Below are 25,961 nucleotides of genomic sequence, written 5' to 3' on the forward strand. Positions count from 1 at the left end.
GTTTAGTGGATTGTCTTAATTGAGAAGAGTAACACGGTATTCCATATCTGTTGTATGTCAAAACTGTATATTTACAAATCTTCCATTTTGTGTATATGAAATCATTTTAACTCATCTTGAATAACATATCACTCTTGTGAGGTTACACTATTCTAATCTCCTTTATCATATCGCACTGATTCGCAATTGCTTGAGTGTGTAGATTTGGCCTTGCTTTATATTAATGTACAAAGAAATGATAAATACATACGTTTGACCTTACCGAATTAATGGAATGCTTAAGAAATACTTCCTAGAAATCTATCGCTTAACAAACTGTGCTTTCCGTTCCGTTATTGGATTGTTCGTTAGTGTGTTGTGTTACTGTGCTTTTTGTGAACATGTGCATCCGACGACGTTGGAAAGACATGGCTGGACCCAGGACTTGGCGTATATTCATTGCTATCGACGGTGGTGGAACTGGCAGTCTCAATGCTACTACTATTGTGACCCACTAGCGAGCTTGCTTTAGACGTGCTAGCGACTGAACCCTTGGCCGACTGAAAGGATCCGTCCAAACCCAGAGAACTTCTCTTCTTGCGCAAAGTACCCTCCCTACTGTTCGTTTTCTCCATGTTCGACTGACTTCGGTAGAGGTCTCTCGTCTCAGTCTCAAAACTCTTGTTCGTACTGTTTACCAGTCCGCTGGACATCAAATCCCACTGTCGAATGTTTTCCCTGTCAATGTCATACTTGGTCTCGTCGCGGAGCACTTCGTACACGTCGGAATGCGTATCGGAGGATGCCGAATCGGTCATGTTATTCGTATTGTTCGCCAGCTGTACGTAGACGTCATTGTCATCGCTAGAACCTTGCGATTTGTGCTGTTTCTTCATCAGTTGCGTCTTGGTCAGTAGTTCATCGTTCACATAAGTTACGTCCCGTGTAATTGCCTTCCCCGCTTGCCGTTGCAAATGTTTTCGGTTCAGCGTCGACATCTTGGATTGCATCGAAGAACCTGCACCCAGGTGATCCAGATTTTCCATCGATTTGGCATGCATGTGGGACGCTCTCCGCAGATTGTCTCTCCACAGGCTGTCCTCTTCCCACAACTGATCTCCGCTGGCCGACATATCGGTTGCGATGTTCAACGTACTCTTCGATGCCTGATGTTGATTGCTCAAGGCTGCCAACACTTGATTACTGCTCGCACTGTTACTAGATTTCAATATCGACGCCAGAATTGACGTCGATGAGCTGACCTCGCCACTAATGCGCGGCTCCTCCAGCTGACTAGGCTTACTGTTCATCATCTTGTTGCTGTAGTAGTTCTTGCTGTTCGACGACAGCGATACTTCCAACATCTTATTCACGTTCTTATCAATCATACGATCGGACTCGTAGATATTCCGCTGATCTATCTCGTGGTCCTTCTCTGCGGCGGTTAGTATATTGGCCGCCTTCACGTGACTAATCGGATTATGAATGTGCGATATTCCCGCTTTTTTCACGCCCACGTCGCGCTGATTGTTCAGCTTCAACGGGAACTTGATTCTCCCCAAATCGGTAAGTTTGCTTATGTCCGAAATCGACGAATCTCGGCTGTGCAGATCCGAGTAGTAGTACGGTGCCGAATCCGAAAGGTTGCTGTTCCCTCGACTGTGCGCCGGTGTGGTTGTTTGTGTCAGGTCGAACACCGTGCACGAACTTCTTTGATCCAAATCCATGGAGGACATCGTCGTTGCCGAGTCCACTATCTCGATGTTCAAATTGCTCCTGCCAGCGGCCATCAGATCCTCCGATTCGCAGCGTGCATCGTGAATCGACAGATTTTTCTCCTTCAGCGGGGAGAGAGTTAGCTTCTCGTGGGATGCAACATCCTCCAACGAATCGTAGAATGCTTTCACTTCATCGTCCGTGCGATTGCCCGCAGTGGATTTGGACCGTGTCGGCTGAATTTCCACGTTTTCATAGTAAATGCTGTTGTCGTGTCCATTTTTGAATCCATCTATCGTGGGTAGATTCGTTAGGCTGTCGTTGATCCAGCTCATTCGACTGGTGCTGGTCTTATCCGAGTTTACGTACACATTCTCCAAATTGCCCAAATATTGATCGAAGCTAGCGTTCGAAACGGTTTCCTCGAGGGTGAATGCTCCCAAGGCCTGGATCTCGTTCAGTGAATCCTCGGAAATGGGTCTTCGTTTGTTTCGGGTGTGAATGTCCATCTTGGAGCTGCTCCGCCGAAGCTCAATGGACTCCGTTTCCGAGAGGGACGTGGATGTTCGTCTGCTAACGTCTTCACTTGGAATCTCTGCCCGCAGCCGCTTGTACAGGTCGTAATCGGACGAAGTATTCGAACCATTGTCGTACCGAGTGTCCACGTTGTAGCACGATCCAAGGTAGAGGTTGCTCTGCAGGCTGGATCGGTTGGATTCGTAGTGCGGCTTTCCAGATTGAGATTTGTTGTCAATCGATCCCGATAGACTGGTTTGACTCGGTTGGCGGTGATCGGAGGTGTTCAGCAGCGAACTTCGAGAATTCGATTTCGATCCGCCTACTTTGTCCCGTCGTTTGACAGTGTCGAAGTTTTCCGAGAGGAACATTTCGTCGGTGTTGTGTTCGTCGAGTGGAAGAGCTGTCGTCGGAATCGGAGGAGGGGATACTATTTCGCTATCTGAGCTGTCGATGCAATCACCTAGCGGAGTACTGCTGCTTGCGCCAAGGTAATAGGAGGCTGGTCGAAAGGTGTCCGATAAGCTAAACCGTGAGCGAGCGGTTTTGATGTTGGAACTGTGCAGATCTTTAGCGCATTCGTCATCTGCATCGGAGCTATCGTCATCCTTCAGGTAGCTGTTATTGGACTTGAGAATGTCCGGAAGATCGTTTCGTTTGCTGTGCTTCTTGGTGAGGGTGTTGGATTGCTTCTTCTTCAGGGTGCTTGTATTTGACTCGCACGACGATTTGCGATTACTACTGGGCAAAGCGGGTTTCTCTTTCTTTTCCAAGCTGTTACTGTTCAACTGAGACAGCTCCATGTAGAGCGGTTCTTGATCAGGTTTCGGAGGACTGTTTTGAACCATGATCATTTCGTAGGTGGATCGGAGATCCTCACCAAATACGCACTTTCCGCTCTGGCCGTTGGTCATTTCGATGTAGGTGTTCTCGTCCTGGGCTTCAATCGATCCCTTCTGTATGGAATTAAGAATATCCATGGCCGTCAGCTTCAGATCGGACGGTTCTGAACTGTTCAAAATTGGCTTTTTCGGAGTCATTGGCATGTAGAAAGATTGGCTCTCGTTGCATGCGTCGTCTAAATCACCACTATTGTCGATAGGTTCGTTGTTGTCAGCTAGCAGAGCTTCGTCCAAGTCTTCGTCAGTATATTCGAATGACTTCTCGTCGTTTTCTTCGTCTTGCTGTACGTTATCTTGCGTTTGTTTATTTTCAGGTGATGTGTCGGGCGTAATAACGGGCTGCTTCACTGGAGATTTGAGTATTGCGTTATGATCGTAAACGGGGACGTATTTGGAGTCAGGTTCAAGAGGCAGAAGTCGTTCTTTAAAACTGCTACTATTGGACAAAGTTTTAGTCATAGGTTTCCGAACGGAAGACCCCGTAATGGAGTTGTTTTCGTAAATGTTCGAGTCTTGATCTACGTTCGAGTTGTCAACAGTGTCGCTAGAGTCAAAAGATTCCAGCACTATTGGCTGGGGTTGTTCTATGGGTTCTACAGTGGACGCCTCAGCCGCGGGCACAGTTTCGCTATTGTCTAGCTCTGCACTCGCGGAAGCGGAAACATTGGGGGTTGACCTTCCTGCCGGCGTAATTTCTGTTCCATCTAGGGGTTGGTAATATAATACAGATAATACAGAACATAAGATATTGGTTTGGTGCGTGGTTTGTTGACTGGAAGAAACATTTGGTATCTACATACGGTATTTGGTGGTTCTAATCGTTATTTTGGCAACAGCGAGGTTTGATTTAAATAGACACAGAATAGTGAGATACCCCCAACCATTAAATTTCAGATCTACGTAAAAAAAAACAGCCGAAGGTGAATTAGAATTTTGAATATGTTGTTGGTGAAATAGGTGTGACTCGTACGTCTCGATTAGATTCGGGATTCAGGATTTGCTTTTTGGAGCTGTAGTGTCATGTTTGATCCGTGCCAGCAGTGCTTTAGTATGATTGTGTTGAGCGACATGTTTGTGTGTGTACGCGGCAGGAAGGTCGTTTACTAATGTTAATCCATTCGCCAGTCCATCGGTTTCAGGGAACAACAAGGATATGGTTTACTAAAATTCAACAACAGAAATACGATCAAAGAAGAGCAACACAGGAAAATATCAAACAAAGTAAGACGAACATCCAGCCTTTCAAAGCAAATCCAGAATTGGTCATGTAGAATATTAGCTACAGAGAAATAGGAAAGCTGCCACACTAAGCAGTGTATGTTACTCAAAGAGAAAGAAATATGTTTCCAAAAACATCGAGCAAGGATTTCGTTCAACAGCGGCCCGTAGTCTTCCTCAGCGTAACTCCAGGCACTGCGAACTCTAAGAGGTTATTGCGATTAGTACGAATGTACACTGGAAGGATAGGATCGACTAAATTTTTGGTTAATTTTTGGTAATAATCTAACGGAATGCGACTAGAAAAGAAAATGTTCTACAACAGATAGGAACAGATAGCTGGCCGACTTACCTTCATCATCGGAGGAATAGCTGTTGTACTCGAGGTTGGACTTACTGCCGTCCAATCGTTGCTGCTGATGCTGTTGCTTTTGCACCTGCAGCATGTGCTGCTGTTGTAGGTGCTTCTCTTGTTCAAGATACAAATCGGCCTCCATTCCGAGCTGTCCTGGTGACTTCGCCAAGAACGGATTTCCTCCGCCTCCCGTAGAGCCCGGAGACCCCAGGGCCAACTGATGCTGCTGCTGTTGTTGCTGTGAAATCTTGCGCGTCAACGGTGACTGGAGCATCCGTTGCTTCCACTCCAGCAGCCGTTTCATCGACTCTTCCCGTTTGCGTTCGCCATCGCGTGCAGAGGGGTCCTCCTCTTTCCGAGGCAGACGAGCACTGGCCGATCGAAGGAATTGCTCCTGCTGTGAGGGATACTTTTTCAGATGGTTGATGGTGATGCGTTGGGTTCGTGGAACGCTGGCCGAACCGTGCTGCAGGTCATCCCCGTACTCCATCCGGCCGGCAAAGTATCCGTCCCGTGGCACCGTGCTGGAATTCATAGCTCCTGCAGAATAGACGAATGCTGATTTTATTGGACTATCGTCTTCGTTATTTCCGGTCTCATCCATACCTTGCGATTCGTCGCCTCGCACTTTTCCAGCGATCGCGCCGCCAAGATTGCTCCTCTGCAGGTAAGACGCACTCTGCATGCGCATCTTCTCGGCATAGCTCGCCTCCGAGTAGTAGTAGTTGTCGGGGGTACGGTTGATGTCCAGGCTGGACTTGGGTCGCGGTGCCCGGGCCGGTTCGTCCTTGTGTTTCGCTTTGATCGGGTTGCGGGCTTCGTAGTCCAGGAAGTCGGCCGAGTGGGGCCGCGGGATCGTCGACTGGACCGGGCGGGCTCGCATTTGTATGTGCTGTTGCTGTGCGGGTGAGTTCTGGTCGGTGAGTAGGCGAGTAAAGTTTGAGAAGCAGTTAGTCACGGACGAGGGTTAGTTAGCTTTTTGGTAGTTAAGATGCATAAATTATTTAGTTCATTAGGGACACAATGCATATGAAAGATTTGATGTAGAATTACATAAGTATGAAGCAATGTAGAGTTCAGATCAAAACAAATAATTATCCAAGTCTAAATTTGTATTTTTTCTACATTTGTAATTGATTGAAAATCTTAAAATCTTTCCCAAATATTGTACTTTAAGATAATGCTTGATTTTGGATTAGGAAAAAAATATAAGGTGCTTGCAAGAACAGTTTGGACCTTCTCTACAATTTTTTTTTAAATTTTTGCAGTCCAAAAAAAATCTCATCAGAAACCAGGCGAATTCCCAATGGAACCAGAGGGGATTTCCATCAGAATTTAATGGAGCTCAAACAGAATCTTATCGGAATCCGAACGGATCCCCATCTGAGCGGAGTTCCACCTGAATCCGAACAAATTCTCATCGGAATCCGAGCAGATTTCCACAAATTCTCATCAGATTCCGAGTGTATTCTTATCGGAGTGGATTCCCATAGGAATAAGAGTTGAAATCCAAGTGGATTCCTATAGTTATCGAGGGGACTCCCATCGGAATCCGAGTGGATTTCCATCCGGTATCTGAGTGGATTCCATCCAAAATTCGAGTGGATTCCATCCGGAATCCGAGTGGATTCCCATCCGGAATCCAAGTGGATTCCCATCCGGAATCCAAGTGGATTCCCATCCGAAACCCGAATGGATTCCCATACGAAATCAGAGTGGATTCCCATCGGAATCCGAGTGGATTCCCATCGGAATTCGAGTTCATTCTCATCGGAATCCTTGTGAAGTGGATTTCCATCGGAATCCGAGTGGATTCCCATCGGAATCCGAGTGGATTCCCATCGGAATCCGAGTGGATTCCCATCGGAATCCGAGTGGATTCTCATCGGAATCCAAGTGGATTCCCATCGGAATCCAAGTCCGGAATCCGGAATCCGAGTGGATTCCCATCCGGAATCCGAGTGGATTCCCATCCGGAATCCGAGTGGATTCCCATCCGGAATCCGAGTGGATTCCCATCCGGAATCCGAGTGGATTCCCATCCGGAATCCGAGTGGATTCCCATCCGGAATCCGAGTGGATTACCATCCGGAATCCAAGTGGATTACCATCCGGAATCCAAGTGGATTACCATCCGGAATCCAAGTGGATTACCATCCGGAATCCGAGTGGATTCCCTTCGGAATCCGAGTGGATTCCCTTCGGAATCCGACTGGATTCCCTTCGGAATCCAACTGGATTCCCTTCGGAATCCGACTGGATTCCCTTCGGAATCCGAGTGGATTCCCTTCGGAATCCGAGTGGATTCCCTTCGGAATCCGAGTGGATTCCCTTCGGAATCCGAGTGGATTCCCTTCGGAATCCGAGTGGATTCCCTTCGGAATCCGAGTGGATTCCTTCGGAATCCGAGTGGATTCCCTTTCGGAATCCGAGTGGATTCCCTTCGGAATCTGAGTGGATTCCCTTCGGAATCCGAGTGGATTCCCTTCGGAATCCGAGTGGATTCCCTTCGGAATCCGAGTGGATTCCCTTCGGAATCCGAGTGGATTCCCTTCGGAATCCGAGTGGATTCCCTTCGGAATCCGAGTGGATTCCCTTCGGAATCCGAGTGGATTCCCTTCGGAATCCGAGTGGATTCCCTTCGGAATCCGAGTGGATTCCCTTCGGAATCCGAGTGGATTCCCTTCGGAATCCGAGTGGATTCCCTTCGGAATCCGAGTGGATTCCCTTCGGAATCCGAGTGGATTCCCTTCGGAATCCGAGTGGATTCCCTTCGGAATCCGAGTGGATTCCCTTCGGAATCGGATTGGATTTCCTCCGGAATCCGAGTGGATTCCCATTTGGAACCCGAGTGGATTCCCATTCGGAATCCGAGTGGATTCCCATCGGAATTCGAGTTCATTCTCATCGGAATCCGAGTGGGTTCCCACTGGAATCGAGTGGATTCCCCTGCGGAATCCGAGTGGATTCCCATGAGGAATCCGAGTGGAATCCTATCGGAATCCGAGTAAATTCCCAACAAAATTTGAATGGATTCCCATCGGAAGTTGGGCAGATTCCCATCGGATTCCGGAGCGGATTTTCACGGATTTTCAACGGAGTTCGAGTGGGTTTTATCGGAAACCGAGTGGATTCCAATCTGAATCTGGGTGAAGCCTTTCGAAATCCTGGTTTGTCCCTATCGGAATCCGCTCGCATTCCGTTGGAAAGCCGCTCGCATTCCGGGGAATCCACTGCCCGGGTAATTCAAAATGTAATTTTGGGGTTATTTGGCAGCGTCTTGAGCTCAATGGCTATTGATTTTTCGAAGAATATTATCGTGATTCCTTTAATTTTTACCAGTCTCATGGGCTATCTTTTATTTATTTGTCTTCCATGTGGGCCTCAGAAGAATAAAATGTTTAATTGGATTCTTCGGTGTGGTATTAGATGATATTTTTAAGTAGATTAAAGACTATTCTACCAATAGAATTTAGGTCATTCCATGTTTTTGCCTTTCTCGTATACTAAGTATACGGTAAAGGCTATATGATCGCTCAAAAACAAACTTTTTATAGAAGGCCCGGAGACCCATAGTGTTATTTACCGATCGACTCAGCTCGACGAATTGAGGTGATGTCTGTGTGTATGTGTGTGTGTGTGTGTGTGTGTGTGTGTGTGTGTGTGTTGTATGTGTGTTCGTCTGTGCGCACCCACCCAAAAAAATGTCACTCATTTTTCAGGTACTTATCCTTAACCGAAGTTGCATTCGACGCAGGACACTCTGCCTATTGAAAATTGGTCAGATCGGACTATGGGCTCGGAAGTTATGGCCAAAATACCACATTTTTATAGAAAAAATGAGTAAAAAAATGTCACCCATTTTTCAGGCACATATCCTTAGTCGATTTACTCGCAACAAGTTGCATTCGACGCAGGATACTCTGCCATTGTCGGATCTATGGGCTCAAGAGTAATGGTCAAAATACTATTTTTATAATGCACGAGAAAGGCACCATTACCGCTAGGTGGATTAATCAGGGTTTTTTAACTTGAAGTCTATTCCGAACCTTTCCAAAGTATTAATGGCAGAAATTCAAGTTTGAGATATTCAAAGCGATGAAGTTCGTATGATATATGATTTTGGGGACTATAAAAGATTGGAATATGCAATGTAAAATAGACTAGACAGTCATGAATATCTGTTGGATTTTTTAATCGGTAGGATTTTTGCAGTTCCACAGATATTGCGATTATCGGAAACGAAAATCTTTAGGGTAACACTAGCTCCGAACACAATTAAATTATTACTCCGGTAACAGAATGTTAGAATTTCCATACAAATACATGAAACATATAATAAATTTTTAAATGTTAGTTAATGTATATGATAATTGTTTAATGATTGCAAGCCATGCAAAAGTACCCTCCCATTATCAAAACAATGTTCGATCGTCTGACCCAGTACATCCCTCCATCATGCACTTACCTCCAAATAATTCGGCGTATACCGCTGAGGCATCGCCCCCGGATTCTGACTGTTCGCCTCGTACCGGAGAGGACTCATCGGTCGTCGATAAGCGGTCGATGCGTTGCCAACATCTTCACCGCCACCGCCGCCACTGCCGCCCACATTCGGTGGCAGCGATTTCGAAAGCATCGTCAAATTGTAGATGTCCTCGTAGTCGGACATGTGCTTGTCCAGGGCGGCCCGTGGCGGACCATAGGTATCCGGCGTCCGCCGGTCAGCGTTCGGATACATGAACGGATTGGTGAACGCCCCTCGTTGCTGTTGTTGCGGATGTTGCGGTTGTGGCGCAGTTTGTTGTTGTTGCTGCTGCTGCTGCAATGCCTGCAGCTGCTGTTTGTGCTGCTGTTGTTGCTGGAGCTGCTGAAGTTGTTGTTGCTGCTGCTGTTGCTGCTGGATAAGCTTCTGAATGTACAAGTCTCGTTCGATACGCTTCGCATTGCCGTAAAGCGCATCGTTGTAGTTATGGCCTGATTGTGCATTCGGTGAGGGATATGCGTTCGGGTCGTACGCTAACTGATCGTTATTAAAGCCTCGCTTAATGAGAGGTGATTGTGTTTGTACGAGATTGGGATTGTTCATCGCATCGGGAGTCTTCACTCCATAGATGGGGTCGTTCACTCGGAGCTGCTGGGGATCGTGGTCGTATCGATCCGGTAGATGTTCGGGACTAGGCGACGAATAACCTCCGTCGGTTGCCCTTCGTGGTTTGGGTGGCGCGTTTGCATACAGTGGCTGCGAGCCACCTCCATTGTCAGAGACTGGAGTCACCGGAGCCTGCATGATACCCGTTTTGCACACCTGTGACTGGTAGGTCTGTATTCCGGAGTCGCTGTTATCTCCACTGCGAGCGTTGTTCGATGGAGGACTAGTTTCTGACTCGCTGCTGCCCTGCATCATGGTGGCCAGAGTGAGCATTCGGACCCAGGACGTCATGGATTCGGCAGTTTCGGCGGCGAACACGAAGGTTCGCATATTTGTGTGCTCGCACTTGAAGGCGAACTTGCGGTACACTTTGTCTTCCGGGAAGCACGCGGATATTTTATACGATGGCAGTAGTACGGTACCCAATAGTTTTTCCTCCTCCTGGCCTTTGTAGTAGTACAGGACGTACTCGGCCAGAACGAACCAACGCCGTCGCCAGACTTTGAGACCGTCGGAGCCCTGTTTGTACAGCCAGCCGGACATACTGACGGGTGCGTTGGCAGGTCGCTTGGTGACGGGGGATTTCAGGGTATGGACGGGTCCGCTTTTCCGCCGTTCCAGTCCATCGTGAGAAGGTGACGAAAGGGAGTCCGAATTGGGGGATTTTTGCGCTTGGGGTTGATTTTTTACGCCACTGATCTGTGTTTGACAAGCTTGGTTCACCACCTGTCCGGGGATGTTCTGTTGGATGATGATCTGATTCGGTGCTGGCGATTGCAGGTTGTTTGGGGTTTTGGGGTGAATGTGTTTCTGCTGGGACGACTGATAGAATGCTTCATTCATGATGTGTTGGTTGGTTGCGGCGGTGGCACCGTAGTCGTGGATGTTGGGGTTGGCCAGTTTCATTGGTCCTTGAGCAGGTTGGAAGTGACTGGTGAGGTTTAGGCTTGAAGGAGGGGCATTTCGGTTGTTCTGGTGATGGGCCTGTTGCTGTTGTTGTTGCTGGATCTGCTGTTGATGCTGTTGCGAAAGATTTTGCAAAAGGTTTTGCTTCAGATGATAGTTCGGTACCGGGGGATTCAACTGTTGGCGCAGGGCGAATGTCTGCTGCTGATGAGCCAATGCTTCGGTCGCGGTCTTGATTTGCGCTTGGATTTTCTCGCGCTGCAACTGCTGGAACTGGAGTTCGAGCTTAGTGAGCGGTTGCTGTTGATTAGCATGGGTATGCTGCGTTGGCCTTGGAGCTGTCTGATATAGACGTTCCCGTTCGCCGCTGCCACTAGAAGGAGAACTAGTTTGGTAGATTTGATCGAAATGGTAATGACTTCCGATCGTGTGATGGTGCTGCGGTTGCCCGACATGACTCGAACTGGAATACTCGCTTAGATAGAGACTGTTGCTATTAGACTTGGGACTGCTATGTGCGCTGAGATGTTGCTGCTGTTGTTGCAGTTGCTGCTTTTGTTGCTGTTGTTGCTGCTGTTGATGCTGCTGAGGGGGTGGCTGTGGCCGTATTTGGTGTGGATAGTTGATCTGTGCAAAGTTCGAAGCGAAACTCTGATACTGCGGATGATTCTGAAATACTGGTGACCTCGTAGGCCGATAGTCGTTGTTCTGTTGTTGAAATGTTGGTGGCTTTGTCTGTGGAATCGGTGCTAGATGGGAGTTCGCTTGCTGGAGCTGTTGCAGCTTTTTGCTCTCCATGGTAGTGAACGTGGGTGGATCGATCCTGCAAGAAAATACCCAAACGAGAAAGTCAACCAATTAGTATTCATCGCAAGGCATGTCGTCGGCATTTATTTGTATGCTCTACGGTTTGATGCGGCTTACCAATCCCACAATTGCCAAAGACAGCTAAACATTTTGTGGCTTTTGCGTTTACGACACTTTTTTTTATACAATTCGTATCTACACTAATATCTAAACTGTACAATGCTAAAACGAAGCGTTCGCAATTGACTTTGCATGAAAACGTCCAATTGAAATTCCATCACATCCTTTCCTGAAAAAAATACTTGCGTCAGAGCACTGGAATGCAAATGAAACGACGGCGAACACTCTTGACATGAATTTCCGATTCACTTTAATATTTTGGAACGGTGGCGACATACAAGACTTGAATGCTGTTGCTGTTTGCTGCAATCGATTCGAATATTATTCAAACACCCAAACACTTGTTCTTCATAATTTTCCGTCAGACTGTAGCAATCGAAGACTTTAAAATATTAATGTGCAAATATCGAGTCAACGCCCGTTCCATGACCCAATTCGCAATTAGCACTAATAGTATTCCACTGCCCTTTTTCGAATCTATAATTGCCAATCACACTTGTTCTGAACTTTTCACTAAACGTCCAATTTTCCTTGGCATTTTGCGTCCCAAGAAAAAAAAATGAAAATATCCTCCTAACGTTAGAACCGACCAAGCAGCACTACTACGCATAGCATCACTCCCTCAGTTGCCTGCCGAGTAAAGGAAATTTTCCCCATCGAGCATAAATCGATATTCTACTAGCAGAGAAGTATAGCACTACCATCGTGTGTGTACAAATCAAAGGCTGATAAAGTGAAGGAATGACCAAAGACTTAAAGCAGTTTCTAGCCTAAATTTTGCACACTTTCCTTTGCACATCCGACACTAAAATCCTAAGCTCTAGCATTTCAGCATAATGCGACCAGCGCACTAAATATCAGAGCTCAGTCAACAGAAGTGCAGCAACTTATCAACACCAAGGCGAGTGTTTTTCCTTGGCTTCGTCAAAATATCAGCTCACACCTTCTCTTCTTGGAAATCATATGCACTTCAGAAGCACCTCGGAAACTATACGCGCGCGCTCCGTTCTGTTCCACACATCACATTCTGCTTCGACCGATATTCCTGGCGACGACGGCGATTTGCGATCTGAATGGAAACTGATGCTACCAAATACAGTCGACCTCCGCGGCGGCGGTGCCAGCCAGTCAGTCAGTCAGTCAGTAGCGAGGAAAACTCTCCCAGAAATCCCGCTCGTTGTCGCGGAGGCATCACCCTCTCTCGAGTTTGCTCGCGTGCGTATACAAACCGGATGACTCTCCCTCCGCGTCAAAGTGTCCGGGTGGAAAGCAGGGGAAAATGGTTCAAAATGTGCTTTTGGGTAACGCTTATCGCAATACTACATTAGGTGGCTGTAGAATCAATGGTTTTCAGTGAAGAACTGGATAAAAGTCGCAAAAATTTACTTCGATGGTTCAAAAAAATCATTTGAACGAAACATCATTCCAGTAAATGTTTTTTGACTAGGTGGTGTGTAGATTATTTGTAGTTGGTTAGAGGGGTTCGCCAAAGTCAATATCCTATCTGAAATATTAACCGTTTTCCGTTTTATATTCTTTTTCTTTCTTTTTTATTTTATTCTTCTCATGAACTCATTATTCTTTGGTCAATATTGGTACAATAATTATGTGGCTTTTTGAAACACCGCAATAAATTATTTAGTTTTTAATTATTATTGACTAAAGTTTCTTTCTTTTAAATATCCATAACAAGAAACGTCATTCATTTGAAAATCTGCTTTCGACTAAATGTCCATTCAACCATATGTCCATTTGACGTAGTATCCTTTCGACTAAATGCCCTAAGTCCTGTTTTTTCAATGGTTCATTTATTAGGCTCAGGCTTTTTAAAACTTCACGGAGCCGATATTTCAACCTTAGTACAAAATATAAGTAGGATTAATGTTTATGTTATTTATTTCAATTTACAGTACATAAAAGTTCAACTGTCTAAGACGAATTCAGTACTTTCCATTTAATTCCACTACGTTTTGTTATCTTTCCAGATACGTTTTTCGACCTAAACTGTGAGGCCGTCTTCAGTGTTTCGTACTTGACTCGACTTACAAGGTCCTTCGAACTGGATGCCTGCAGACCGTGCCAAGCAAGGACATTCTGATCGATGGAAACTCGATAATCTGGAAACAGCCAACACGATAAAACAAATCGACTCTTTGTGCCAAACGGAAGAAAAGTGTATCGCCATCGCTTGGCGGGACGAATAGCAAGGCATAATTTGGTAATCACCATCATCACTAGTATTAAAAGACTTCAAAGGATCCTTTGTCAAGAAGCTTGCGCTTCGCTTGGATAAGCGCCATTTGGAATCACGACTCTACTTGTGGAAATTCAAGGGGATTTCCGGGGCGGCTTTCGGTCAGGACTGGTCACAGCGGCTGGATCGGATTCCTGTTTCTCCAGGTAATTATACATTGAGTGTATGTCCTACCGAAGCATAAATAGAAGGGTGCCAATGAAAATGACATTTTCTAATTTCAAAAAACGACATTGCCCACAAGTTTCATTACCCCAAAATATGACCACATGCAAAATTAGAGCTGAATCGGACATGAACATTATTTTAGAACATTTTTGGGACTTGGAAGTTTTATCAGATGATGAAATATTTTTCATCGAATTTTAACACCGGACGATACGCAAACGTTTTCGTTGCCAAAAATATCCTCCTATGCAAAATTTGAGCTAAATCGGACATGGTTTAGGGGTTCTCAAAATTATTCAATACTTTGTTTTTCTCGCAAGGTGAAATTTTTTTTTTGTTTTTTGATGCCAAAGGACTTAAAATGCATGAAACTTTGATAATTCATTTTTTGAAAGAAATCGACTGTCTTGGTACTTTGAAAAAAGTGCTTATGGCGAAAACAATGTTCCATCGAATTGAAAACCGGACGCTACGCAAACATTTCCTAAGCCCTAAAATATGCCCCCATGCAAAATATTAGCTCCATCGGACATAATTTAGTGGGGCTCAAAATTTTGAATTTTTTGTAACTTTGAAAACTTTTGAGATCAGATTTACGGAAAAAAAATATTAGATTGCTAGGCAATGTTTATTACACTGAGGTTTATTTTTACGCGGCTATTATTACGCGGTACCGCATGAATTCAAAACACAACGAGTAAAGATCAAGTTACAAAAAATTCAAAGTTTTGATAGCAGAATTTTGAGTACCCCTCAATCATGCCCGATGGAGCTCAAATTTTCCATAGGAACATATCTTAGGGCTTAAGAAATGTTAGCGTAACGTCACCGTTTTTAAATTCGATAAAAAATGTTTTCGCCATTAGAATTTTTTTCAAAGCCCCAAAACAGTCGATTTTTTTCAAAAAAATATTTCTCAAAGTTTCCTTTGGCTTAAAAAAACAAAAAAAAATTCCCCCTTGTTAGAAAATAAAAGTTTTGATTAATTTTGAGCACCCCTGAATCATGTCCGATGTAGCTCAAATTTTGCATAGGGGGATATTTTTGGCTATTTTTCATCATCAGAAGTCCCAAAAATGTTCTAAGAGATTTTTTTTTCAAAAAAACATGCAGACACGCAGACACACAGACACACATACACACAGACAGGGCAGCAGGGACTTTGTCCAATGGCTTGACGACCCCTCCCCATGGCCACTGTGAGTTAGGGGGCCTGTCTAGGATGTGGTGGGGTTTGACAGTGGGCTCTGTTGAATCTCTATAAAAAGCTGCATGTGTCTGCAAGCAGGCCCTATCACAGCGACCGTGCGCCGCTCAAAGCACACAAGCTCAACAGGAGTGTCAACCGGCACATTAGGATTCATACCAGTAAGATTCTGATTATGGTATACTGGTCACGGTAAACGACATTGGGCGATTCTCGTTTTTTGGATAGGATTAGGCGTATATGGGCTGACCGTCGAGTTATTCTGTTTCCTGAGTAAAAAAGAGTGACATCTTTTTGAAATGGTAGGCAGGCTAATTGTTCGACTGCCTCCGTCCCGGTAAACAACCTGGCAGGCCTCCGGTAACGCTGTCACCTATACCGGTGGGTAGTAGGTTCAGATGCACCATTCTTGATTTACGCCGTTCCGGCTCTGAACACGGTGCTTTAAGGCACCGGAGTCAACCCTTGCATGGATCTCACTGTTTACAGAGGCACCCATGGGATCACAAGAGGCGACTATCTACAACAGGTACAGATAACGGCCCGGAGGGGGACCCTATTAACATGGAAACGAATACAAAAAACAACGAAGGAGCAGGCGGAGCGAATGTTTTCGCAAAAAGTGGGAAGCTGCAGCGATCTCCAGTGACGGCGCAGGCAGCAGTAGCAAGTACCAGCAGTTTGGTCAAGACTTCTGAGAACCAGGCAGGCTAACAGGAGCTAGGATCCGAGAATAGAGTGGCCATCGGTAAGTAGTGGTATTCAGGAGGAACTATAACTTGGGAACTCCAACCTGATGTAGGTGCGGAAGCGAGTCAACAAGGACAAACACAATGTCCAAACTAAGATAAAGGTTCTAGTGACGAGCATCAAATCCGCCGTTGAAGCTCCCGAGCACGAACAGAACGCGCTCAAAAGAAGAATTGAATCAGCTGAAAAAACTCTAAGAGAGGGAGCGGAGCATACAGCAGACACACAGCAGACACCAATGAGCATCCAAAATACTCGCACGGTGGAGCGAAGCAGGGACTCGCCAGGAGAGCAGGAAGTCCCGAAGAAGCAGCGGAATGTGCACGATTGTGCTAGCGTACTGAAGGCAAATTGGTGATTGGCAAACCGTGGAAAGCCAGCGAGAGAAGAGGAAGAAGCAGAAGGTGACTGTGGAAAAGAAGAAGAAAGAAAAACGTCGATCTCCTCAGGAGAGGGTCAAGGGCGACGCCCTGATCATCGAAGCGAGCGATAGGACGACGTATGCAGCAATCCTAAAGAAAGTGAGAGAAAACCCGGACCTCAAGGACTTGGGGGAGAAAGTAGTGAGGACTAGGCGTACCCATAGGGGGAGTTGCTGTTCGAGCTGAAGAAAGATCATACAATCACAAGCTCGCCCTTCCGGGAGCTCGTTGCCAATTCCTTGGGCAGTGAAGCAAACGTAAGAGCTCTAACACAGGAGGCAGTAGTCGAGCACAGAGACCTGGACGAGATTACGTCGGAAGATGAACTGAGAGAGGCTCTAGTCTCGCAATGTATGCTGAGTGAGGTGCAGATGCCGATCCGGCTAAGGAAAGCGTACGGTGGTACACAAGTAGCAGCGATACGATTACCAGCAGTTGCTGCCAACAAAATGGTGGAGATGGACAAGGTGAAAGTCGGATGAGACTCACTCCGCGGGTCACCAAAGAGAAGGACCGACGCTTCAAATGCATGGCGTTTGGACACCAGGTGGGAAACTGCAAAGGTCCGGACAGATCCGGTCTATGCAGAAAATGTGGTGAAGAAGGACACGTTGCTAGGGACTGTACGAAGCAACCGAGATGCCTGCTCTGCAAACCGGAGGATGGAAACGATCACACGACGAGTGGCTTCCAATGCCCTGCATACAAGAAGGCGATGGCGGAACAGAATTGATGGAGATCATCCAGTTGAATCGCAATCATTGCGACACCGCACAGCAACGGCAGTCGACAACAGAAGCAATGTGCGGCGTGGCAATTATTGCTGAGCCTTATCGAATCCCTTCAAATAACGGCAACTTGGTGACGGATTTATCGGGGATTGCGGTTATCCAAGTGATGGGAAAATTTGCTATTTAAGAAGTGGTAGACAGCTCTAGCGAAGGTTTTGTTGTGGACTTGGAGTGATTAATCATAGATTCAATCATGATTAATGAATAACGGGTGTTTTAATCATTATTCATTAATCATAATCATACAAAAAGTACGATTTAATCATTAATCACTAATCGTTAATCATAGAATTTTACAATTAATCATTAATCACTAATCATATTCATAATTATTTTGAGTTTATTCATTAATCATCAATTTTAATCATTGCATACATCGCTTTTATTCATTAATATTTAATCATAATCATATAATTTTTATACCTTTTAATAACCCAATTTGGAATAAAGGTTACTTGCTTTCTGAACACTATGCAAATTATTCAATTTGATTATTCATAATCATTAATCATTAATCATATCGATCGTTAATCATTAATCATACACATATTGTGTCCACATTTAATCATGATTGGTAATCGTTAATCACACTCCAAACGTTTTATTCATTAATCGTAATCGTTAATCAGTGTCAAAAATTAATTTAATCGTTAATCATAATCATTAATCATTGTCAAGAACGAATAAATCATTATTCATAATCTTTAATCATAGAGTTGAATAATTTAATCATAACAAATTTAATCATTCACTGGAAGCTTTATTCATTAACGCTCTGAGTCTTGGACTTGGGTGGACTTTAGAGCAGTATAACCGGATGCTGGATGCACTCACGGAGAAGCTGATCGGCCCGTAAACCTGTAATCATCGGAGGCGACTTCAATGCTTGGGCAGTGGAATGGGGAAGCAAGCTGACTAACGCCAGAGGTTACAGTTTGCTGTAGGCGCTTGCAAAGCTGGAAGTCAGACTGGGCAACGAAGCTACCGTTAGCACATTTCGCGAAGACAGCAGGGAGTCCATCATTGACGTGACGTTTTGCAGATTATCGCGTTTGAGAAACATGCACTGGAGAGTTTGTGAGGACTACATTCATAGCGATCACCAAGCTACCCGGTATAGTGTTAGCACACGGCTACCGACGACTCGGAGAGGGACAAGGACTACCGGGCAAAGATGAAAGACGAAGGACTTTGACAAGGAGTTTTTCATCGAAGCACTTGGAGTTGACAGCGGCGCAACAAATCTGGAAGCAGATAAAATGACGGAAATGTTGGATAGCCGACGCCCAAATTACTGGTAGAACGATTCTCTTGCCAATCTTCGTGCTGCCTGTCTCAGAACCAGGAGACGTTTTCAGAGGGCAAGGTCTGAAACGGTAAGAGAAGAGCGTAAGATAGCTTTCCGGGAAGCTAGAGCGGCTTCAAGCAATTGTGCCAAGAAGCTGACGCTGATCCTGACGTGTAGCAATAACGAAAATCAAGGGCCCAGCGACGCCAGCGAAAATGTGTCCGCACAAGCTTAAGATCATCGTTGACGGTCTCTTCCCGCAGCATGATTCTACGATGTGGCCGCCTACACCGTACGAAGATGAAGACCGAGTCACCATTGCAGGTGTGCAAGTCTCCAACGACGAGCTGTCATCAGTGGCGAACGGTTTGAAGATGAATAAAGCTCCGGGTCCGGATGGAATTTCAAACGTGGCTCTAAAAACTGCGATACTGGCGTTTACAGATTTGTTTAGGATGTGCTGCAGAAATGCCTAGCAGATGGTAACTTTCCAGATAGGTGGAAGATCCAGAAACTAGTGCTGCTGCTGAAACCAGGGAAACCACAGGGGAATCCAGCATCGTATAGGCCCATATGCCTGCTGGATACACTGAGGAAGCTTCTGGAAAGGATTATCCTTAATCGGCTGACGCAGTTCACGGAGGGCGAGACCGGCTTATCAGAAAAGCAGTTCGGATTCCGAAAAGGCAGATCGACGGTGGATACAACCAGGACGGTCATTGAAGTTTCAGAGAGAGCCGCCAAGAAGAAAAGGAGCGGCAATCGGTTCTGCGCTGTAGTAACGATTGACGTCAAAAACGCTTTTAACAGTGCCAGCTTGGAGGCCATCACCGCAGCGCTGCATGGTATGCGGGTTCCTGATTACTTGTGTAGAATACTTGAAAGTTACTTCCAGAACCGGATTCTGGTTTACAAAACGAATTCGTGGCAGAAGTCGATTAGGGTTACGGCGGGTGTTCCGCAAGGTTCCATACTAGGTCCAACGCTGTGGAACATTATGTACAACGGAGTTCTAAAACTGGGGACGGGGACGATGTCGTCCATACGATAACCGGAGAGTCGTTGGAAGAAGTAGAAATTCTGGTGGCCGAAACGACCGACGCAGTTGAAAACTGGATGAATTGAGTCAAGCTGCAGCTTGCTCAACACAAAACAGAATTGATGCTGGTTAGCAATTGCCGAGGGATCCAGCGGATGCAGATTACCGTAGCGGGCACAACATACCGACCGTGCGGGTTTTGAGGCATCTAGGAGTAACGATCGACGACCGGTTGAATTTCTACACATCTAATACGGCGTTGTTAAGCAACGATGGCGCTTTTTAGGAAATTGTCGATTTCCAAGAAGACAGCGAGTTTGAGGATTCTGATGACCTACCTAAGGCAGATTGTAGCAGCCTTCGACGATATCTGCCGCTTTGCCGACAATATCCAGGAAACAACTTCCGCAACCCAAATTCATCTTCGACTGGAGAAAATCGACGACCTATGGGAAAGGTATGGAGCAACTCTAGTGGAAGTCCAGTCCCATGAGGATTTTGATGAGGAAGACGAAGATAGTGATGCGCATGATAAGCAGAGGCAGGTGACCGTTATTATGAGGTTAAGTCTATTTTAACAGATCAGCTTAGGGAAAGGCAGGAACCAGCTAATCTCAATCAATCAAAAACCAAGCGGTATAATAACAGTAAATTGTTAAAGAAGCGGCAGATTCAATCGCTCCTGAAGTTACCCGTCCTTTCCAAGGAATCTGCTTCCGAATTACACATTCTAGTGGAAGGTTTCGAGAAGATTGTACAAACACTGGACCAAGTCGTACAACCAGCAGACTATAAGGACCTTCTTCTGGTCAGCATTTTGGCGTCTCGTTTGGATCCATCTTCTCGTCGCAGTTGGGAAGAGTTTTCTTCGACGAAGGAACAGGATACGCTGAAGGATCTCACAGAATTTCTTCAACGACGAGTTCGCATCCTGGAGTCTTTACCTTCTAAGGCTGTAGATGTCCCGAAAGCATCCCATCAATTGTCATCCAGGCAGAGGAGCTCTGCAGTGAAGAATAGTTTCAATACCATCCAAGCAACTGAGGGGCGTTGCTTTGCATGTACTGGAAATCATCCTCTTTTCCAGTGTGGAGCTTTTCTACGAATGTCAGTTACGAGTAAGGATTCGTTGCTGAGGACGCATTCTTTGTGCAGGAATTGCTTACGACAGGGACACCTAGCTAAGGAATGTCAATCGAAGTATTCTTGCAAGAACTGTAAGGGTCGACATCACACGTTGGTCTGTTTCAAACCAGACAGGAAAACCAACCCAAGGGCGCCTATCAAAAGCAGCAACGTGGTCAAGGAAGCTAAGGAACCAACGCCTACACCTACATCTACTCAATCGACAACCAGTCCCACTCCTCCACAAGTAACTAATCTGGTAGCTACTGACAGCTTGGTGGCAGGCACAGTCCACCAATCTTCGTCGAAGGTTTTGTTAGCGACAGCAGTTGTCATTGTTCAGGATGATGAAGGCAACAGGGTTCCAGCTCGCGCTCTTCTCGATTCAGGATCGGAGAGCAATTTTATCACCGAACGTCTAAGCCAACGTTTAAGGGTTTCTCGCAGCAAAGTGGATATTTCGGTTCTTGGCATTGGCCAGGCAGTAACTAAGGCCAAACAAAGGATTTTCGTCACGATCCGTTCAAGGCTACCGTCATAATCGATATCACTGGCTGAACAATTCCGGAAGGCATCGAATTGGCAGATCCTCCGTTTCGTATTCCATCAGGAGTGGATCTCGTCCTAGGCATCGAAGCATTTTTCGACTTTTTCGGTTCCGGCAGGAAGATATTACTAGGCGAACGGCTTCGTGCATTACACGATTCGATTTCCGGTTGGATTGTCAGTGGAGGATTCGCGGAAGGCAATCCAAGTTCGCATATTAACTGCAATATGGCAACTACAGAGCATTTGGAGAAGCTACTAACAAGGTTCTGGTCCACGGAGGAGGGAGAGTCCATTCACAATCATTCCCCTGATGAAAATCGTTGTGAAGCTATATTTTCGAGCACGGTACGGTGCGAAGCGGAGGCCGCTATTCTGTATCACTCCCCAAAAACGAAAACGTCATCTCTCAGTTGTGCGAATCTAAGGAGATCGCATTCCGGCGTTTTCTAGGCACTAAGTGGAGGCTCAACAGCGACCCCGAACTCTCTGGTGCATTAGTGGCGGCGCATCTTTTCAAGAAGGTCCGTCAGGCTACTAATCTCCAAGTTAACACCACGTTTTGGGTAGACTCCACATGCACTTTACGGTAGAGTGAAGCTCCCCTTTCAACATGGTCAGTATTCGTCGCAAACAGAGTAGCAAAGACCCAATCGATTTAGGAGGCGTTCAACTGGAGGCATGTATCAGGATCTGACAACCATGCTGACCTTATTTTGAGAGGTATAGGTCCAAGGGAGATCATCCATGACAACTTCTGGTGGCACGGTCCGAAGTGGTTGGCTGAGGAGCCTAATAACTGGCCCACTCGGAATACATTGTCGGAAAAAGAAGGAGAAGAAGAAAGGAAACACACTGTGGCGGTCAGCCGTGGCAGATTTTAATGCAAAATTTATCTCAACATCAAATTGGTATACGACCTTAAATCGTCGCGTCGCTATTTGGCAGCGATGATGCTCCAATCACCCAATAATTGCCCGGAGTGCTTTCTTAGAGCTGACGAGTTGCGGCATGCAGAATATACGCTTATACGAAATGTATAAGAAGGAAGAGCTGCATTCTATTCTGTGAAAAGAACCCGTCTAAAGAAGATCTCCACTGCTTTGGTATCATCCTTATATTGGCGAGGATTGTGGAAACTTGCAGTACTCGGAGGAGCCTGACGGAATGAAGCATCCCATTATTCTACCAACAAGACATCGTTTTAGAAAAAAAAAATCGAGTACCAGCATATATTATTGTTTCACCCTAGTCCGCAACTTTTACTGAGTACGGTTCGGCAATGCTACTGGCCTTTTGGGGGAAGATACGTTGCAAGACATGTCGTGCACAAATGCCTAACATGCTTCAGGTCAAAGCCAAAGCAAGTTCAACAGTTATTGGGAGAATTGTCGTCTCCTGAAAGAGTCACGATTTCCCGCCCGTTCTCCAAAACAGGAGTTGACTACTTTGGCCCAGTTCATATACGCTTAGCACCACCCAAGGCGGCAGTGAAGGCTTTTCGTAGCAATATCTGTCTGTATGTGCACCAAGGCGGTACACATGGAGCTTGTTTCCGATTTGTCCACTGAACGGTTTCTGCAAGCACTTCGACGGTTTATCTCGCGCAGAGGAAGGTGTACCGACCTGTTTTCGGACAACGGCACGAATTTTGTTGGAGCACGAAATCAGTTGAAAGAATTCTTTCGGCTGTGGAAGGATGCAGAACATCGTCAGGAAGTAGCCAGATTTTGTGCCAATGAAGGAATCAATTGGCATTTCATTCCTCCTGGTTCCCCACATTTCGGGGGATTATGGGAGGCTGCGGTACGATCGGCTAAACATCACATTCTGCGTGTTGTAGGATGTAATTCTGCATCTCATGAAGACATGCTGACGCTTTTGGTGCAGGTCGAAGGTTGTTTAAATTCCAGGCCACTGACGTTAATGTCAGATGACCCAGACGACCTAGAACCGCTTACACCGGCCCACTTTCTGGTTGGACAATCTTTACAATCGTTTCCTGAAGAAGATGTTCGGTCAACACCAACAAGCCGACTTAAACATTGGCAAGTCGTTCAGCAAAGGCTGCAGCAATTTAGGTGGAAGAAGGAATACCTTTGCCAGCTTCAGGGTAGGAACAAGCGCTGGAAGCCACCGGTCCAGCTCCAAGTAGGTAGGATCTGGATCACTTTCGTTTTGGATTAGGATTATTGGGTGACGTCATTGATGCAGATGATAGACGATTGGAAGGCAGAACGATGAGTACGATCGTATAGATGCAGATCGGGAGAGTTTTTCGTGGGTTCGTAGATAAAACGGTCAATTTTACCACAAACTGTTCGATATTCTCCTTAAGGACAAGTCTCCAGGAATCCAAAACTAAATTCAATCGCGTTTTCAAAGGCACAATACGTAGGTAAACAATACTCAATACGTAAGCAACACATAACTGTCATTTTTATTATTCAAGCTTTGCTGCGTCGCAGCATGCGTGATATAATGAAAATGACAGTTGTGCGCTGTTTCCATTTTGAATGCTGCCCTTGTAAAAGCGAGTGCATTTAGTTTTGGATCGAAACGTCGGTGATAAAATAAAATTGTCACCGCTCTTATTCACAACTGAAAGTTACTCCAAAAATCGAACTATTATTTTTTAAAGTTGTGAAATTTTGAACATTATTGGAGACCTGCTGTAAAAAACATTTTGTATTAGTTTTATAGGAGGTGATGAACTTATTTACAATAAAAAATCGCCTTAACTAAGAACGAAATAAAATGGATTGGCAGCTAGACACCAAAAATAATCAATTGACTTACTTTTGTGAAAAGTTTTGTTCCTACCTTACTCGCATAAAAAACTCAAGAGCTGCATTCGGTCCCATCTTCCTCCTAACCCGAGACACATCGCCTATAAAGTATGCGAACGTGCTATGCATTTTCCGATATTTATTTCGAAACTGTCGCGCCAGACTGCCAGAGTCAGCCATCGAGCAGTGCTGGCTGAGCAACGGCAGCGTTCGTACAATGTGAATATTCGAAAAAAAAATCTCCTCCCCATCCTCACCCTATCACACAATCACTGACGACGATGACAATCTCCACCCCCCATATGTAGGTACCTACATTCAGTCATCGGATCACCGCTTCACAACGATCACAATAGAGAGCGATCGGCGGAAAGTTCGCGCACCCGCCTCCGCCTACCTACCAGAGTTACCTAATTCTCGTAATCTATAGCGTGAATGTTTAACAATGGGAACCGGAAGGAGCTCGGTGGGCGGGGTAGGGTCCCTTCCTACTCTATAATCAACACAGAACACGGCACGAAATGTAGGTCCATCATAATCGGCGTGAACGACGACGACGACGACGATGGATGTAAATAGAAATACAATGCAGGTCGAGTGACCTAAACCTAAATTAGTGGCGCACAATGCTAGATGTGATGGGAGAGAACATGTGTTTTTCACATTAATTAAGTTTATGGTTTGTTTGGGTTGGTAATTGGTTGACTCAATTTGCTTTAAACGATATGTACAACAAGCATTCTATTTTCATATTCGTTGCTTCGGATAAATGGAATGATTGTGAGTTTGCGTTACCGAACGTGCATTTAGCATTGTTAAATGATTGTAAAATTGCTATTTTTGTAACTGCCATGATATAGCACATTTTTGGCATTTACGTTTTTATTGATTTAGCGAATAATATGTGATTCCTAATGAATTACATTTAGCATTTTGAAAACAGATGAAATAAATAATGACCCTCTATACGTTATTATTATTTACCATCAGCAGATATGCTGAATGCAGAATTTATTACAATTACTGTAATAAAACACGGTTTCTTATGAGATAAACAAGAGAGTAGTCATTGTAATTCACATTTTAAGGACCTCATTGTCAACCAATATCTCTTTTTTACGTCGACAATTGAGAGTACAATTTGAGGCCCCACAAATCTCTCATAAATAAGTTAGAGATCGTTGAATAATTCCGACCTTGATCACCATATAACATGTGTAAATTTATTTTAAAATTGTCATAGCAATTCCGCCAGCATTATGTTGTATATTGATTTCCTTCCTTGAATCACTCTGCGTGTTAGGTTTAGCTTTATGACCTCAGAAAAATCAGTTATCGTCTACCTGTTGCACCTTAGTACATTCGCAGTACGCATAACACTGAAACTAATAACCAAATGGTGATATGCTTGATCATTCCTATAAATAAGGTTTGTTTGTTTTTATTATTGTTTATTATGCACGGGATAGACACCATATCTGTTCACTGGGTAAATTCATGTGTTTTAACTCCAATATACTCGTCCACCTAGTTCACGTGCACGTACCGATCAATCGAAAATTAATGGCTCATATAAAAAATGTTCAGCCGTTCGTTATTCATAACTTCCTGCCTCACCCCTTCGTTAATGTCACATTACATTATTCACATTCGAACGGCGTCGACAAGGTGTGGGACGAGCGAGAGCCGAGGGGACTGCAGGCGTGGACAGAAATAGTCGGAATTCTTTGCCGCCGCGTTCCGCCGATCCAAAGAGACCGCCAATCGGCGTGGGTGGGTATGCAGTGCAACGGTAGGCAATAAAAGCGAATGGGTATGGAACCGTTGGGTTTCGGATGTTGGATGTTTTGTTGTTCCAAATGTTTTTTATAAAAAAAAAAATATGTTCCTGGCATCGCATCCCACAGTTGG

At 45.2% G+C, this 25,961-nt stretch overlaps 1 protein-coding gene across 5 annotated transcripts in view; it reads right to left on the reverse strand.

Annotated features, from left to right (window-relative positions):
• Positions 1–25,961, reverse strand: part of LOC134222215 (uncharacterized) — an 88,291-nt gene that overhangs the window by 20,023 nt on the left and 42,307 nt on the right. For 3 of the 5 annotated variants that reach the window (XM_062701367.1, XM_062701370.1, XM_062701363.1), the window contains exons 2-5: positions 9,155–11,567; positions 5,293–5,599; positions 4,684–5,226; positions 47–3,817 (exon numbers count right to left, since the gene is read on the reverse strand). In XM_062701367.1, coding sequence (XP_062557351.1) covers positions 348–3,817; positions 4,684–5,226; positions 5,293–5,599; positions 9,155–11,567 — 6,733 coding nt within the window. In that variant the 3' untranslated portion in view covers positions 47–347. Of the gene's footprint in view, positions 1–46; positions 3,818–4,683; positions 5,227–5,292; positions 5,600–9,154; positions 11,568–11,668; positions 11,841–12,612; positions 12,695–25,961 lie in introns of those variants that run through there. The other 2 variants (XM_062701358.1, XM_062701376.1) reach the window with 2 other exon arrangements.

This window comes from Armigeres subalbatus, chromosome 1 (genome assembly GCF_024139115.2).
Source record: "Armigeres subalbatus isolate Guangzhou_Male chromosome 1, GZ_Asu_2, whole genome shotgun sequence".
Lineage (NCBI taxonomy): Eukaryota > Metazoa > Arthropoda > Insecta > Diptera > Culicidae > Armigeres > Armigeres subalbatus.